The sequence below is a fragment of the Aphis gossypii genome, chromosome 1 (genome assembly GCF_020184175.1).
Source record: "Aphis gossypii isolate Hap1 chromosome 1, ASM2018417v2, whole genome shotgun sequence".
NCBI lineage: Eukaryota > Metazoa > Arthropoda > Insecta > Hemiptera > Aphididae > Aphis > Aphis gossypii.
In genome coordinates, this window is record NC_065530.1 from 7,110,087 (window position 1) to 7,129,162 (window position 19,076).

The 19,076-nt window shown below is 25.4% G+C and overlaps 2 protein-coding genes across 2 annotated transcripts in view; both read right to left on the reverse strand.

Moving 5' to 3' along the window:
• LOC114128714 (uncharacterized) overlaps nt 1-2,436 on the reverse strand; it is a 51,688-nt gene extending 49,252 nt beyond the window's left edge. The window contains exon 1 of the mRNA XM_027993291.2: nt 2,174-2,436. The gene's annotated coding sequence lies outside the window, so the exon portion shown is untranslated. The remainder of the gene's footprint in view (nt 1-2,173) is intronic.
• Nucleotides 2,437-4,238: 1,802 nt separating this feature from the next.
• LOC114128723 (uncharacterized) lies at nt 4,239-7,098 on the reverse strand. Its single transcript, XM_027993299.2, has 8 exons — nt 6,867-7,098; nt 6,589-6,801; nt 6,336-6,535; nt 5,596-5,872; nt 5,438-5,536; nt 4,958-5,151; nt 4,767-4,896; nt 4,239-4,706 (listed from the first exon to the last, which is right to left on the reverse strand). Exons 1-8 carry the CDS (start codon nt 6,987-6,989, stop codon nt 4,314-4,316), a joined length of 1,629 nt encoding a protein of 542 aa, XP_027849100.2. The 5' UTR covers nt 6,990-7,098; the 3' UTR covers nt 4,239-4,313.
• Between the last annotated feature and the right edge of the window lie 11,978 nt (nt 7,099-19,076).

Sequence of the window (19,076 nt, forward strand, 5' to 3'; positions counted from 1 at the left end):
ACAAAAAAAAAAAAATTTAATATTTATATTAGATATATTTGTTAATTGTTTATCATTAATCGTTAAAATCAAACAATGTATATTATATACGAATACATTAAATCCTATATTTTTAGTTTATATTATTCTTTAAATTTAAAACATATTAATAATGAAATAAAAACTTCTGTTTGAGAATGAATAGATTTAACTATAATATAAGGATAGATATTTATTATTATTTTCAAAAATTTTAATTTAAATTAAGGTTAGGTATTAATGTCACAAAAGTACATTTTTGGTTTTTTTAGAGAACGTTTTTAAAATTACCCTATAGTTTTGAACTATTAATTATATTATTATATACCTAATCTAAATATGAAAATCTAAGAAAAAAAATACCAGATTAATTATATTTTAAGTATTATATTAAATTTGATATTAATAGTTTTGAAAATATTTTAATAATACAATACGACATAAATTATAAAAGATAAAAATATTAAATTTTATTTAAGTTAATGAATATTACTTCCGTATGTTTTTCGAGATATATACCAGCTATGATTGTATAGTACACTAAATTACACATAATATATTATCTTGCATACTAATTTTTAAAATTTTTACAGCTGGTCTAAATAATAAAAACTATTCAAATTAAGTATCTTTAATTTTTATTTTTGGGAACAGACGTTTTTTAAAAATATTCTTATTGCAGTTTTAAGTATCTCTAAATCAATATTTACATGAAAATATGAACAAAGAAGAAATCATAACCAAATAGGTAATTAATAGAATTTTATTTAGAACCATTTATATTATTACTAAATTTATACAATTCATAAATAATATTTGACTAAAAAATAACAAACTAAATCCAAAACAAGTTAAATAAGCCTCTGACATGGAATTTTGGATTTACCATAAAAGTTACCATAATAAATTTTAAAAAAATATGATTACTCGTATTTTTAATTTAAAAAGTATTTTTACATTTTTATAAAGTACAATTTAATTTAAAATATTAAGGTAATTTTTATATTAAATATAATATATATATATAAATATAGAATTAAAAAGTGAGAAATAAAACTATAAATATTTTATTAAAATAAAATTTATTTTTATGATCAGTAATAATAGTAGTTTAACTTTGTACTGAAATCTAAAACAAAAATATTTAAAATAAACAGTGAATATATTAAAAAACAATAAATTTATATTATTTTAAATATATAACAACTACAATCTGTTATATTAACATTTAAAATAAAGTAGGTACTTGAAAATTATAATAAATAATAATTGAAATTGCATTATATTTATATATTTTGAAACACTAAAAAAAAATTCATAAAAAGTAACTTCAACATTTAATGATTATAATTCCACAGACTTTAGTTTATGTTTATTGTAATTTTCCAATTTCTTTCAATTTACAAATATTTGTTTGTACCTGCATCAATAATTCTATCTGTGTACAATTTTAGAACAATGAATATAATTTTATTATTTTTGTATTTAGCATTTAAAAAATATTATGTATTGTATAGAAAAATTAAAAATGCACGCAGATAATACAAACGTTTAAGACGGCGTTCGAATTATGCATTATTCATGCATTACCCAGTACTTTTGATTTGTTTCTTAAATGATTTTAAGCAAATAGTTTTTTTTTCCTGTATTTCACTTTAGGTTTTCATTAAAAATATTTATAAGAAATTATAAATAAGAAATTCAAAGCCACGAAGATATTACATAAAATGCCACTTGTTTTTAATCTGACAGTATATTTCAATATACTTTTAAAGTACATATAAGATATTTTCAATACAGTCTCATAAACTAGAATACTAGATGTTTGGTATGTATAACTATAGTTTACAAAAATGTAGAAAAAGTTTAATATTTAGCCAATTAGGCATAAAATAAAATATCTTGTATACATACATGCACATTGAGCCTATAAGACAATAAATAACAATATTATAATGTATTGATAAAATAATCTATAACATATTATATAATTTATATATTACCGAATAATCGTGCACTTATATTATAGTTTTAATATTTATATTCAAGTGAGAGTTTATATATATAATAACAGGCTCAAAGAACAATTATATTCATATAAACACCAAAAATTGCTTAAGTATCAAAAATAAAAATATGTTGACAAAAAACTCACTGTAAGTAATTCGTAGCACATGTGGTAATCTGCGATGAAGCCGATGACCTGTGCTATGCAATCGATGTCGGAAGTATTAAAAACAAAAAATAAATAAATATATTGTATAATGATAATAATAATAAACCGGCAGCGAGCAATCACTATAATATACAAGTCCACGTGCGACTAGTCCGTTACGGCAGTAGATCTACGCGGTGATCACTATACACATCGAGCACGCAACGGTGACTGAACGGTCTGTATCTGTATAGACGATGACGGCACTACGACAGTTCAACGGAAAGTGAAACTTCGCACAGCCGTCGCACCCCTCCACCGACCGTGCTTCTATATTATTATGTCTTAAACATTTTTGTACACCAATACGTTGTCATATTATATTGTTGCGTTATTGTCACTATGAAGTATAGACAGCTGTATTATATGTAAATACATATACATTATATTTATATAGAGAGAGAAACCCGTACTTGACATGTAAAAATACAGAATTTAGATAATATAATATAACACTGCGGTGTCAATGCTTGTCATATTATAGATACTGATATATGTTATAAACGTATAATATATCTGTCCAAAATATTCGTTTATAACTGAATATTAATAGTAAATGATTAAATGTGTTTAGTTGAGGGGGCAAAGTTTTACGTTACCTACATACACATTACACGTACATATTATATCTGGAATCAACCCCTATTTAATGCGCTTTTTGATACAAAAAATGCAATATGGATTTATGATGAAATCGATTTTCAAATTTCTTAATGATTTACATAATTATACGAGCATAAGAAAAAGCTTGATATACTGAACATTAAAAAAAAAAAAATATTAAGCTTAGTGTTTTAATTTGTGTAAATGCTCCATTCAATCTCTTCACAATCGTTTTTTTCAAATTTTATAATTTGAAAACTTACCTTATGTTACACTCAGGATAGTTTGTGCTAAGATAAATGCATTGATGATGCCAGTGATGAACACTGCAACTGGATTCTTATATTCTATTTAGATTTTTCCTATAAATTATATTATTTATTTCTTTAAAATAAACTTTAGATAACGAAATGATTTACATAATAATATTTATATATTGTATTATGTGAACGTATTATGAATATGTATTTTACAGTATTTTACAGTATTTAAATTATATATTTCACAGGCTGATAAATACATTAATAACCTCAACTGATAATCTTTTTTCAAATAAATATTCGAAAAGAAGTGTCCATGTATGTTGTATAACTCTTTAAAAGTCTATGGAGCATAAAAAAATGTATGAAGAAATATATGTATATGAAGAAATTTTATTATTTACGATTTGGTGTGAGTATAATGAATTAATTATCAATTTTTACTTTATAATTATTAAATACGAAATAAAATATATAAAACAAGTATAATTTCACTTTACACTTTAGTGTAATATCCACAAAAGGTAAACTTCCGAGTTATCTAACCTATCTTTTAAAACGAACGACAATAGTTAAGGATCGAGTTGAGTAACAATATAAAATGCAGTTTTTATTTAATTAACATAATAACCTGAACTATTATACGTTTATAATACGTGTTTGTATTAAAATTAAAATAACACAACAATGATGCATTGATGCTACATTTGGAAGATTGAAAGTGATTAACGATTTATCCTTAAATCGAAGTGATTTTAGCCAAATAATAAAAAGCGAGGTATAGTGCTATTTATTTGAATAATATATCCATTAGAAATATTAATGTATTAAAATCTTAAGTGGAATTATTCCATACTAGAATGAATAATTTACTATCACAGTAGATCATATTTTAATAATGGAAAGTTTAGTGGCAAAACATTCTATACAGAAATTAAATACGAACTACAATAACAATAAATCATAATGATAAATAAAAAAATTACTATGGTAAAAAATGTAAGATACTCGTAAACAATGTTTGTGTTGCTACTTAAAAGATTAAACTATTGTAATATACTCTAATATATCTATTCATAAAAATACATAATTAAATTATAAACTTAGTACGCATATATATATTGTAATATAAGACTGTTAGGTTAAACGATAGTGTTAATTTTTATTCGTATGTATAGGATATACAAATCGTTTAAAATTGACGTGTGTAAGTATTATTAAAGAACAGATTTGTTTCGTGCTTTTAACAACCCACCCAATTGTTCGATAGTTTGAGCCCTTTCTGTAATTAGATTTTTTTCGTTGTTTATCTCATTTTGAAAATCACGCAACAGATTATCGGTTTGTAGTTGTTCCATATCAATTTTCTCCATCATCTCGTGTAATGTTTTGTTCAACTCACAAATATCATCTTGCAACTTTTCGTTTTTCCCATTCATTTTCTCCAAGCGTCTCCTAGTATCGTTAATTTCCTTGCGAATCGCATCATCTAAATAATCGCCTTTGGTACTGTTCGAATTGCCTCCGTTATTTTTTTCGGCGAGACTTGCTTTTATCTTGTTGTGATGTAGTATTATCCTCATGACGTCCACCCATTCTCTCCTGGCAACCTGTAAAATATGCAAAATAATTGTGTTTCTCGTCAAAATTTATCTTGTTATTTTAACAACTTTATAATCCAATATGCCACGTTTTATTTCATTTTGTAGGTCTCTTCTCATGGCTACTATGAGATTCTCTTGTTTTTCCAAAAGTCGAAGGACGATTTTCTGACGTTCCTTCACCAATATAGATAAAAACCTGTTTGTTGAATAATTAAACATTAACATCAAACGACGATACAGTTATAAATGGTACTTACATTTGAACTAAACAAACGGGATATGTCTTTTCCAGTGCGTCAATTACCTTAGTAGAGGGTTTTTCCGCTAAAGCTCTACCCCACATTAATTCACACACTGAGTTCGAACAGGTAGATGCCGGGCTAGTTAGAATTAGTATTTCAGACGTCGCAGCAACTTCTATTTCGTATAATTTTTTGTTACGTACTTCGATCTAGATATAATAATATTGTAAATTACATATTATAATATAATATATAATTGATTAAAATATTAAATAACTGAGATCATTGGTCAGTGGTCACGAATGACTCTAGATCATGATCAATTATTAACACTAACTAATCAGTTTTAATAAAAGCATAACGTCTAAGATAAGATACGCTATATATATATATATATATATATTGATTAAGTAGATCTTAAGATGATTAGATGCAACGAAAACATTTTAATTATGCGTATTGATTGTATTTATAATTATGCTATATTATATTTACGTCTAGTATTATATTCTTCACTCTTTTTTTTAATTTGGATAGCATTTTCATTTTTTTGAACAGATGTGGATCGAAGTTTTCGCATCCTTTACTCTCTATCTAAAATTTAAAAGTGATTGCATAATATTACTATTCATTGTTTCTCGTTGATGGCTCACTATTAGTTTTTCAACCAGCATCTCGACATATGGATCATGACATGCAGTACTATTAGGATCCTCTTCTCTCAACATCTCTTGTTCGATACTGCTGTATACTTTTTTGAAAAACTCGTAAGTCAATTTCCGAATTTCCGGGGCCTTTCGTTTTGACAAAATACATTTAATTTCAGCCGTAAATTGATACATAATGCTTTCCTTTCCACTTTTACTGTTCTGTTTCTGAACATCAGATAACTCCACTTTTAAGTCTAATGGCTTTACTACAGGCGCGGGTCTAAATTAAAAATTTTGTTAAAGATTAGTACTTACCTCGAGAAAATGACATCTGTACTAATATTAGTATATCTACAATTGTACACTCAACACACAATATTTTAAATTATTTTCTCGTACATTCATTATATTTTTATATTAGTATTTCAAGTACATTATTTGTATTATTTTTTATAATTGTAAGACTGTAGCCAATTATTAGTAATTATATTTTTTTAAACATTATATTCTTGTATTTCTACTACATAATAAATAATTAAGTTATACATAAAATACCGCAATCTACAAGTAGTGTATTTCTACAAACGGTTAACTTAGATTTATTGCTTGTTCAGCTTATTAAACGGATCATTAAAATATTAAATTATATTTGTGATGACAGTTGGGCCTTAAACCCACTCATATTTGAATAACATTTGTAACTGCGGAATGATAATAATGTAATTTCAAGTAAACGACCTTACATTGGTTGACCACACGTATTAACCCATCCACATGTTGTATCGCCTATAGTTACAGCTACATATGCAAATAAACCATCATTTTCGGGTAAAGTCTTGCATGCTATGTAAGTTCGTCCATCGTTCGATAGGTGATTTAAGTCGATAATTTCCAATTCTCGGTTTCGAACAAATTGAGACCATTTACTTTTGTTATTGTTAATCTAAACATAATACGATATTTGTACTTTTGAGCTTACACAAATTAGACACTAACTTCTTTTTCACTTTGTGCTTCTAAAATAGGTTTGGTGGTAATTTCCTCAAAGACACCGTCCAGAGATAAGGTATCTGATTTAGGGGGTTCGTTAAACGGAGGCTTGAGCTTACGGCCATTCATATTTAAAATCAATTGTGATAAATATATATTACGTGTTTGTTTTTCATTCGTAGTCTTATATAATTCAATCGCGAGTTTATCTAACCATTTCTAGAAATATAAGTATACACATAAGACAGTTCAGAAAATTAAAACATCCGATATAGAGTACATACACTGCATATTTCTTTATCACTTAAGGATCTTAATGAATTAAAAGCTCCATTATAATGATCTAAAAAGAACAAAAAATCCTCATCGACTTTTTCGTCAATGGACATCTTCATTTCAGTTGCCATTGTGTTATTATGTTTCTTGTGTTCTTTTGCAAATAAAATTATTTTAATTTATAAATTTTCAAAGCTATTTTATGTTTATGTGAATTTTAATACACAACACATTGCAGTAGCTATGAGAAACGCGTATTTTAAGTGTAAATAGCTACTTGTTCATGTTATAATACATACAATGATTAAAATATGGATACAGAATTTTAAGTGATACTATTAAATACGTAAAATTTAAGATATTTCACTATTAAAAATTAAAAATGTATCCACATATTTAAAAAACAATAAGTCATATGAATTTTAAATTGTTAAATTAATAATTTATGTTTGAAGGAAGTTACGATAATATTATATGCAATTTATATGTTACAATTGTTATATAGATGTATAAAATATAATATACATTTATATTTATATAATCACTTCACTAGCTATAGGGGTATTTTTGAGAATTTTTAATGTATTATTATAATATATGTATTGTTTATTGAAATATATTTTTTTACATAATCTTAAGTCAACAACATTGTTGTTTTAAAAAAATATTTTTAAAATTAACTATTAACTGTTATTCAAGTTATTACTTTTTTTGAATGATAACAAAATTTTAAATTTAAAACAAAATTTAACAAAATATTTTTTTTTTTTTTACTTCTAAAAATCAAATTTCAAACTATTAATTTTTTTTATTAAAATTAGACAATTAGTTATAGATATTTAAACTTTAAATGAGCAGCATAGTGAATACTCATCCTCGTCCCTTCAACAATAAATAAAAAAATTATTTCTTTCAAGTATTCATCAACACAAAACAAGACCTAATTTGAACGCATAGATGAGATATACATTGTAGATGTTTTTAAAAATAGGTTTTCATTTAACTCATTTAAGTAGGTTATTAAAAAATACAAAGATTAGGTGAGTACATATTACAATTTTTAATAAAATATATGAAATGTTTTTTAATATTTTGGTTTTAGTTTATTTTCTATAAATGCAATAAAATATTCAGGATTATAATATACAGTTTATACTACATTCAATAACATAATAGAAATTGTATGAATACATACATAGTAAGTTAATTTCAATAAACTATATATTATTATTAAAAATATCATAAATAAATATTTATACCTATATCTATATACTCGATAATCGATGGGTAAAAAAATTTATAAGAAGGCAATTAAAATTAACAGAGATACGAATAATCATGATTTTGTTCATGTTGCGAAATACACTTGTTGTAAAATAACTAATTTAAATATAAACGGAAATAGTTTTGATAATAATTAAAAAAAAAATACAAACTTGTCCTTAAACTCTAAGATATTCAAAAAAAAAAAATAGAACTTTTGCCAACTTTTATCTGACTTATCCAATGACGCACCTATACAATAAAATAAAGTGCTTTGATTTTTTTTTAAAATGACCAGTAAGCCTAGTTTATCGAAGGACTATCTTAATCATTGTTCTCGTCGTGGCGTCGTCCCTCCGATAACAAAAACAATTTAATATTACTCTATATCGTTGGGGAAACGCCAGACGCACGAAACGTGGGTGCAAAGGTTTTACTGATATATATTTTTAATACTATAGTTTTGTAAAACGAAGAAATTTTACGAAGGCCATGGAGCACTTATGGTCAATACTTGCACAATCTCTTTTGTTTCAGTAGTTTTTTTTTTTAATGTACAATATTATTATTATTATTAGCTTTGCGTGGTAGAAAATCGTAACATATTATGTGTGGGCGAAACAGTTGTATTTACGATAACAACGACCTCAAAATTAGTTGGATAAAAATAAACGTAAACTATGCCGTGCGTTTGATGGATATAGAATTAAGGTAAATAAAGGTTGCATAGGGTTCAGGGCGACAGGAGACCAGTGTTTCCATAAATAATGATAAAAATAAATTTTAAAAAACCATCTTCATCCGTAATGTATGCATAATTATTATAATAATGGTCGAACAGTAATCTTGTTTGTTACGACACATTATGTACACTTTTCGATATGAAATCAAAAATGTCCTCGACAAGGCACACTAACCTTACTGGTTTTATAATTTTTAAGTTTTAATATTTTATTTATAATGACCAACACCGTTGAACGTATACCAGTCAGACAGGATGCTAGTGATATTGTTAGGCGCAGAAACCGGATGAATATATATGTGGATTGATGTAGCATTTTTTTTTCATTTATTGATGCCGATTTAAACTCACGCATAATGTGACCAAATTTCCATACAAATATAATGACATCAAACTATTATTAATTTTTAGCCACTCGTCTTATTGGAATTTGTACAATTTCAGGTTTTTTTTTTTTTGTTGTTGAACACTCATCTGCGTTTTAATAGATTCGTAATTTTTATCGATAACAGGAAGTATGTAGAAATGTTTAATCAGCTACACAGAAAGGAAGTATGAACTTGGAGTATTATTTCGTTGTCATGGGCGGCCAGTTATTATAATATACGAATAAATATACTTCAGGTCTCAGGATTATTCATATTATACCTACATGATTATAACTATACAATTTTAAAATTGTTTTGTTTACAACCAATTTATTTTTAATTTAATAGTACGTACAATATTTAATATTAATAAGTTATAAAAATGTATAGTATAATATTGTATTAAACAATTTTATAGTACTATGCAATAACATAACCATTTACTAATTTTAAGTATTAATACAGTAAAGTATATTAATATATTATATAAAATAAAATTATTACCATTGATATTAAAATTAACAAATATCAATATATATTTATTAATTTTTACCTATAATTTTATCTACGATGGTCGATGAGTCAACTGTGATTCTTAAAATATTTGAAAAGTTAGAAGTTTAAAATGTATTAGCTTTTTTCAGTCTTACCCCAAGGTAGTATACCATTATGGAGTACTGCGTATTGCGAATACGAATTATTTTGGACATCGGTGATTCACAACCCGAATATTTAATCTATAAAATAACATTGGTCATTGATTATCCTTGGACTAAAGTATTATTTATTTATATGTTAAAAAAATAATATAGTTAGGTATTTCCAAAATAAATCAATTGTATTCAGTTTTGTATGGATGTCTGGATTTTATTTGTGCGTGCACATTTTACAAAGTCCATTTAAATAAGAAGTAAACTTGAAACATTACATGTATATTTTACTAGCACTAGCAGATACAATCAAAGTTTATGTTTCAAAATAATTACACACGTGTAGTAGGTTTAACGATGTGTTCAGGGGCGTGCTCGAGAATTTCAAATGGGAGAGGATTTTTAATATCTAAATCAAGGCATCAGGAGTAAAATTATTTTATTAATACATAATAATTGTATTGTGAAAATACAATAGGAACGAGGTAAACATTTAACTCTATTAACCGTACCCTAATACTCCTATGTATAACTAATTGAAATTATGCCAAAATTTATATAACTTTAGAGTTTTGTATTTTATGTACCTAGGTAATAATAAAATTGATTATTATATAATATCAATGTCAATATTTTTTTGGTGAAATTACTTTGTAATTTTTCTGTTTTGGTTTTATGAGATAACAAACTAACTTTAATTTTTAAACATTATCATAAACTTAGACAGATATACCTATTTTATAAATAATAAGTTCGATGATAATGAAATATAACTAGGTATATAAGTGTAAAATAATATCTAGTAATATTACCAATATTCATTAATTTATGATAAAATTATGCGAGTATTAGCTGAGTGATAATAGTATCTATCTAGTACCTACCTACATAAAATAAATAGGTTGATGTTTTTTTATCAAAACAAGTTCTTTTAATTATTGGTTTATCGGAATACATCATGTATATGATAACCTTAATCAGTGATAAACTAACTATAAAATATTAAATATAATTTCTTATAGTATTTTTTAAAGATTTTATGATCAAATATATTTATATTTTATACAAATATACTTTATTTTTATTTTTATGTTATTCTTATAATGTACATTACACAACAAATACCTATTAAAAAGGTTGGTGAATTATCGAGGAATACGAATTAAAAAAAAACATTTTTACTACAAACAACAATAATTGGAGACAGATCCCCTAAAGCTATTATTAGAGGACATACCTATAGTAAAATATGGAATATTTTCACTTTTTACTGCAAAACAGATGTTATACGGAAAAATGTGTAATAATTTATGATTTAAGTCGAAGACGCGTATATTATGTGTACATAAAAGTTTTCAGGTTAAGGCTGAACATTCAAGATATGTTGGACGGATAGATCGCATGTACATAGACGTTCGTTACGCTGAAACGTAAAAAAGTCGGAAATTCTTCTCAGAAAACGGAATTCTTACACGCACATGTAAATTATTATACATTTTTTTTTTCATAGCGCATCATTATAGGATCGAGATTCAGCTCTTGATATTCTTCGTTTCTAGACGAATAGGTTAAAGCACTTATCGGATACGTTTTTGGAAATATTTTGTGCGTTGGCGTATCAAAAACTCATGTTATAATAATAATTATTATACGTTACACGAACTGTTGACGTGACATAATAATAATATATCATGGTAGGCGGTACTCAATATTATAATAATAATAATAATAGTAATAATAATTGTGTGATAACGATATAATCGGCATCGGCCTCCGCCGCCACTCGGACACATCAAAAATGTATTGGCTGGCGCCAATCGTCGTCTTTGCTGCCGGACAATGTTGGTCAAGGCGCCGCGCGGACACGGACGCGCCGGGCCAAGGACCTTGCAGCGCGTTTTAAATGTTTTCCCAACGCGCGCCGCCGCCGCCGCCGCATGCCAATTTTAATGTAAAAACACACACCCGAATCGTTTTATTATGTGTCACCGATCAATAGTGTTTTATATTAAGTGAATATTCGATCTGTTTAAATGCGCCGCACTCGTAATTGTACAATGTCGCGTGTCATGACGGTAATATAATTATTTAGATTGTGTGTATATGGGTACTCTTATCTGTATATGTAGGTACGTACGCGGACGGACTTACGATCGTATCCGAATCGACGACGGTTAGAAATCGAACACGTCAACAATAATTATTAATTCACGACCGTTCGATAATATTGCACAGTGTTTATGAAATCAGAAATTATCGTTTTTAACTACCTATATAATAATATGTTATTATTACCTACTGATTTTAGTTGTTAAGTTTATTGCGTTTGTTATTATTCACAGAGCCTAAAACCAAATATTTCACAAAATGTATTTGGTAAATAATCGTTAGATCGTTACAGATGTCATATGCATCAAAAAAATGCAACTGTGCGAGCAACTGAAGACTTCTGGGAATGTAAGATGCCTGGAACGATATTAGAATAGTCTATGTCGAACCAAGTGCTAAAAACAAAAAAAAAATATCCATTTATTGGATTTCGGGTTGTGTAATAATGTACTTGAAATCTTGCAGTATAAAAAACTCTATATATCTGTCTGCGTTAGTTAATGAATTATAATTTAAAAATATAAAAATCTATCGAGTGAAAAAATTATTGATATTATTATTATGATAGTATATATAAGATGAAAATTAAGAAAAATATTTATAAAATATGTGTTAGCAATTTTAATTAACAAAAATCATAAAATATGCTCAAAAAAAAAAAAATTTAAAAGATCTAAAATAATTATCAAGAATGTCAAAATTTATAAAATAAAAGTTTTAAAATTTAACTTATTTATATATATTTCAAACATTTTTAAAGAAATTTATGTAAGTAAATTAAAAATTATTTCATATATCTACAGTTGAAAACTTAAAACTTTATAATAAATATACACGTACATAGTTAATTTAGACAATTTTAATGATATGATTACTGCTTAGTAATCAAATTTTATTAGTTATAAAATAAAACAAATAATTGCAGTATTTATTCTGTACTTATAATTATAACTTATAGAATATATTATTCTATTCTAATGCCACAATACTTATGATTTCAAATTTTGTGACAGTGATATTAATTTATTAAAACTACAAAAGCCTGATTATTTCTTCTTTTCAAAGGTATATTCCATGAAAAAATGATCTCTCTATCGTTTGTGAAATAAATTTTTCTATAAAAATAATTACTTTTGACTTTTGATTTTATCAAACTAATATTTGCAAACTGAAAAATGATTACATAAATTTAAATAAATATTCAAAGTAACAGTTTTTTCTATTAATTATTAAACTGTAAATCGTAACTCCTCATAATATAATCATTATATAGAGATTGAACAATGATCATTCAAATATTCAAATCACAGTAAATATTAAGCACTCAATAAATAATTTAATGTAAACTATTTGAAAAACCCATTGTCAATACCCTCCCTATTTTATCACGATACTGAGTGGGTGGTCGTCAGTGATTATTATAATATTTTTTTCTGTATGGAATGCAACTGAGGAATTTTAATACTGAAGGCTTCTTTTCAAAACTAGCTAGCTAACGCCAATGAAGGTGAAAACAAGAAAATGTTTACGATTGGTTTGTATGTATATAATATGTATATATTTTATGATAGAAATGTGAATATTGAATACAATTATGAATTAGTAAGAACTGCCTATGAGTTTAAAAATACCTAAGTTCTAAATCGTTTATATTATTGATTGAGTAGTTGTACGACCACGATCTTTAAAACTCGGCAAACTTAATTTATTCATTATTATTTCAAGTAAATTCCGTTTAATAAAAACCATTTATCAAAGGTGTAAATATATTTTCATTATAATATTTTGACGTTTTTATCTAGTCGATAGACGACCGTGACATTTTATAAATATAATGTCAGTGGTATTCTAAAAAATCACCATAATATTATCTAAAAATAATATTTTCTTCCAATGGAAAATTATTTCTGACTTGATCCAGGGACGAAATATGGAAAAAAATTCTAAGAATTTTTGAAAAAATTTAGTTATTTTTGTATTATTATAAAATAATATTACTTGATTTTTTAAGTAAATACTATTAGTATATTTCAGTGAGACGATTGAACCTAATCCTCTTTTTCTTGCTACTTCTCAACTTTTATCCATATTCTTTAGTCATAAAAAATTCAATGAATTAATTTCATAAATAAAAATTGTTATAATATACAGTTGCACAGTTTTACATTGTTAGAGTTCATGACAATAAATTGTCACAAAAATTAAAATTACATAGATAAAGAATTTTATTAAATTTTAGATTTTGAATGGAATAATAAATGTATTGATTATTATAATCGTGTTTTGATTTTTAGTGGTTCCAGATAGAACATTGAATCTAGTGATAACTTTTTCCAAATACAAGTTATTTATAGACAGTTAAAATGTTAATTTTTTTTTAAATTTAATTTCTATAAATGTCATTAAAAAATATTTACTTGGTTTAAAGCCTTGAAAATGTAATGCAGTATCTTCTGTAATTTGTCGTTTCATAAATGGGTAAAACACACAGTCACAATTTATTTTTATAACTATTAAAAGTTCAAATTTTTACAAAATATTCAAATCATTTCGCAGTTGAAAATTTATAAAATGTACAATTTTTGCAGCTAAGGCTTGTACATTTAATATTAATTTCATCATAAGTAGTTCATGTACCTAGTAAAATTTTTTTTTGCATATTTTAATTTTAAATTTACATATTTAAACTATGAACGATAGTCATTATTTTGTTACACTTTAAATGCAATATTTTCAGCAAAAATAAATTGAATCTTCTGTACGTATTGTCTGTATTACTAATAGTAAAATAATAATTATTTTACTTAATAGAAATATCAAAAACAATACCATGAAATAAATACTTAGTGATATAGGCTGAAATAGGTTAGGTTCATAAATAATTTAAATTTAATACATTCATTACAGTGATTCATTCGAATATTCGATATCGTATAACAGTAGATCGGTACCCACTTTTCTACTTTGAAAAAAAAAAATTTTTGTATAATTATTAAAACCAAAAATAAAAATAAAATTTGAAAACAACTTTTAACGAAAATAAAATCTTAATGTAAACCTGAAGTCTAAAATAACATATTATGTAATATGTTCCAATATTATACGTTGTATACAGGTATGTGATAACTTACTAAGGCTCGAATTTTAAAGCAGATGCTTCTTTTTTCATACATAAGATAAAAATCTAATTTTTATTCATAAATTCGTTTCACGACATTCTGATTCCAAATAAACCGATAGTTTTTTACGTAAATGGCTTTTTTTTTTTTGCTTTTTTCAGTTATTTCAACTATTTCACAGCTATTTCAGAATTGTTATAAGTTTATTATGCTACTATAATAATAATAAATAATTGAATTAATAAGAAACGTAAAAACCCAGAATGCGGACTAAATGTTATATTGGATTATTACCTATTGTTTCGTTATCGAATTGTTTATTAAATATATTAATTATTAAACGTAGGTATAGATTGTTGATCTACATAATATTATATTTATTATAGCCTACAGTACCTATACGACTAGTATGCCCATAACATCAATATCGACTTTTTCAAAATTTAAGATTTAGTGTTGTGATTAACCTCTTGTATGAAGCCGACCACTTCAGTGGATGCTGAGAGTTCGTTTTCTATGTTAAATGTTAAATATTCTATCGGACAATAAAGTCAGTTTCACTACCATAAATCTAAGTAAATACACAATAGTTATTTTTTTAACTAATTTATGTTAATTTTTGGTCGTGCTTTTTTTTTGCTTTTCTAAAAAAAAATATACTCCTTTTTTGGTTTTTTAGTTTTTTAGTTTTTTTTTAATTGCTTATTATGCTTTAAAATGTTAGAGATAACGTATCTAATAATATAAACATTACAATTCTAATATAAATTGTAATTTATAATGCCTCTAATTTTAAATTCCAAACAGATTTAATCTTTTAGTTTTATTATGATGTGTTTTTACTTTTTATTTTTTTCACCAACACAACCTTTAGCCTTTGTCCTTTAGAAGTAGCATAAATAGGTACGTCGATTTTTGAAAGTGCAGGTTTTTGAATTTTAGGTGGATAATTGGTTTTATTTCGAGAAAAACATTTTAATAAAATCGTTTGTTGTAATTTAAAAATAAATAACTGTAGAGACTTAATTTTTTTGCTAAATATTTATATTATTATTTTCTAGACTTAATATAAGTAACTCAAATATTTTTTTTCAAATAAATATAAATAATAATATAATTATAAGTTGACATTTTAAGTGTTCTACTTTTATTTTATTTTTTCTACATAAATTTTGTACTACAATAATAATGATTAAAAATCTAGATACTTGGTTTGCTTGTGTAATCCGTAACAGTATATATCTACATTGGTATTAAACAAATATTTATACAATTCAGATGCACATTATTATTATGATTCCTAATTATTATTATTAAACAGGTGTACATAGGCGTCTATTATTCGGATTGGATAACACATAATATATAGGTATATATTGCGCGCGCAAATGACCGTGGGATTCGTTTTTCTTTAATCTCCGAGCACGATTAGCCACCGGGCACGTTCTTTGCTTTTGCGTAACATCGACGGTGATGCGCAAGTGGACGACAGACAGCGATTTGACGAATATTCGGACCAGAGGTCATTAATTATTCCACTCGGGTCGTCGACGTTAGTATACGAGTACCTATATAATAAAAAATCAAGTAGGCACTATTTAAAAACATTATATTATTATACTCTAAGTTCTTACATCATATTTTGATCAGTGGCGTAATTACGCCCTCCCCCCATTGACCTTTTTTTTAAATTTACATTTATTTACTGATATTATTGTACATTATTAATGAATATTTTGTAATTATTTGTTTCCGTGTCACATGCGTACATACATTTATTGCACTGAAAGGAGATGCTTATGATAAATACAATTTTTTTTTGGGGGGGGGGAGTGGGGCTTATAGGTAAAATGTAAAACATTTCACCCCACCCCCTTACAAATATGATCAAATTACGCCACTGATTTTGATACGCAATGTAACTATAGTAACATGCGAATTTTGTTAAAATGTTCTTAATATATTTTCTCAACGTCTTTTTTTATTTGATAATAATAATAAATAATATCAAAATACATTAATGTATAATATGTATATGTTACGGGCAAAGTATATAATTTGGGCATTTTATACATTGTCCGGACATTTTATACAATGCCCTTCGTATATTGGGCAATATAGAAAACGGATGAAATGATTTAACGAATAATGATAAATCGTAAAACATGGCTAAAATAAAATCAAATTATCATTTAAAAATTATTATCTGTCACTATAGGTAGTTTGTTAGTAAGTTCTTATCGTATTTTTACAATGGGGATGTCCGCTTGTCCACATATTATACGTGTGTACGTGACATAATATATTACTAAATACTGAAAAATAAATGAAGACACGATTTTGTAAAACCACCTACTCTTTTTTTTATCGATTTAGAAAATGTATGCATTGTAAAAAAATAAACATCTTTAAAGCAGTATATAAGTGCAAAGACTGTACCAAAATATGTCACTTAAAGAAGAATTAGAACACATTAAGTCAACTATAATAAGTTTTATAATAGAACTTTAATATAAATAATATAATATAATACTATATAATTATATTATATATTATTATATAATTTAATATCTATTATAAATATATTGTACATAGTTATTCATATTCCTCAATTGCCATGAATGGTCAGCCTTAATACTGAGTCAATGAGGGAAAACGCTGTAAACGATTTTGTTGTTATTTTATACGATAACTACTTTAAAATAATTTTTAGAAAAAATTATAGAGTTTATGCATAAGCAAATAAAAATGGAGTTGGTGTTGAGTGACTAATGACTGCAAAACCGAATGTATGCTTATATTAATTAAATACAGACTTGGGTAAAATACATTTTAAAAGTATTTTGAATACATATTCCAAATACTTTATAATAATATTTTTCGAATACTTTTTTTAATAGATTTAGATTTCAATGACAAAAACATATTTTTTTTCAATTCATTGTTTATAAATGAATATTATAATAATCTCGTTTTATTTATATAGTTAAATACAAGTGCAAAAGCTTCAATAACGAAAAAAGTAGTACAATTATTTTTTAAGTGTGATTGGACGTTAAAAAAGTATTTCGAATACTGTATTCAGAATACTTGTAAGAAGTATTCAAAATACCGTATTGAATACTTAAAAAAAAAATATTCAAAATACTACCCAAGTCTGTTATTATGTCGGTCATTTCCTCGAAATTATTACATTGTACCTACTTACGTTGGTCTTTATTATTACGCATTATTTCGGGTATAGTATAAGTAGATAATTTTAATTTACTTATTTTTCGATTTAGAAATGCTCATCTATAAAGATATAAAAATTAAACTTAAATTAAGTTGTATTTTACGAGTAATTCATGATTATATACACATACAGCTAAAACCTATTTATGTATAATACATAATAATGTATAGGATCTTGCTTGAACGTTTATAACTTTGTAATGGTATTGTTTTCGTAATGGAATTGATTTTTTTTACGGTTTGTTTTTGAGTTTTAAGTAATGAAATTTCTCTGCAGCACTTTGAATTTATTATCTGAAAAAGAAAATATTTAAGTAAAAAATAATCATTTAAATACAAATTTATACCCACACACATAAGTAATAATTAAATATATATTGACTTTACTCACATAATACCTATTACTATCATACAACGTCCATAGTATACCTACTTATTTGATTACTAACATTCTAGATCTGGACCATTGATTTGACTTTTCCAATATAAATTTTCCAATAACTTTTCCAAAGGTTGTGCTGTACACAAACACAAAAAACATAATGCCGATTAATCAATGAGTAATTATCAATTAAAATGTTGACTTATATAATATAATTATGAAGTATCACGAATAAAAAGTAATTATTTTTTTTTCATCTGTCCAACGGAAACATATAACAAACTAGATCAGATCGAAAAACTCGCGAACAATAAAAATGTCAATAATATGTGGTAAAATAACGCTCTGAAT

Bases quoted from the DNA above. Each gene is read 5' to 3' on its own strand.
- LOC114128723 (XM_027993299.2), bottom strand. From the start codon at position 6,989: ATGGCAACTGAAATGAAGATGTCCATTGACGAAAAAGTCGATGAGGAT. The intron at 6,802-6,866 runs GTATGTACTCTA...TTATATTTCTAG, and splicing joins GTGATAAAGAAATATGCAGT to AAATGGTTAGATAAACTCGC. The intron at 4,707-4,766 runs GTTGTTAAAATA...CATATTTTACAG, and splicing joins GTGGCATATTGGATTATAAA to GTTGCCAGGAGAGAATGGGT.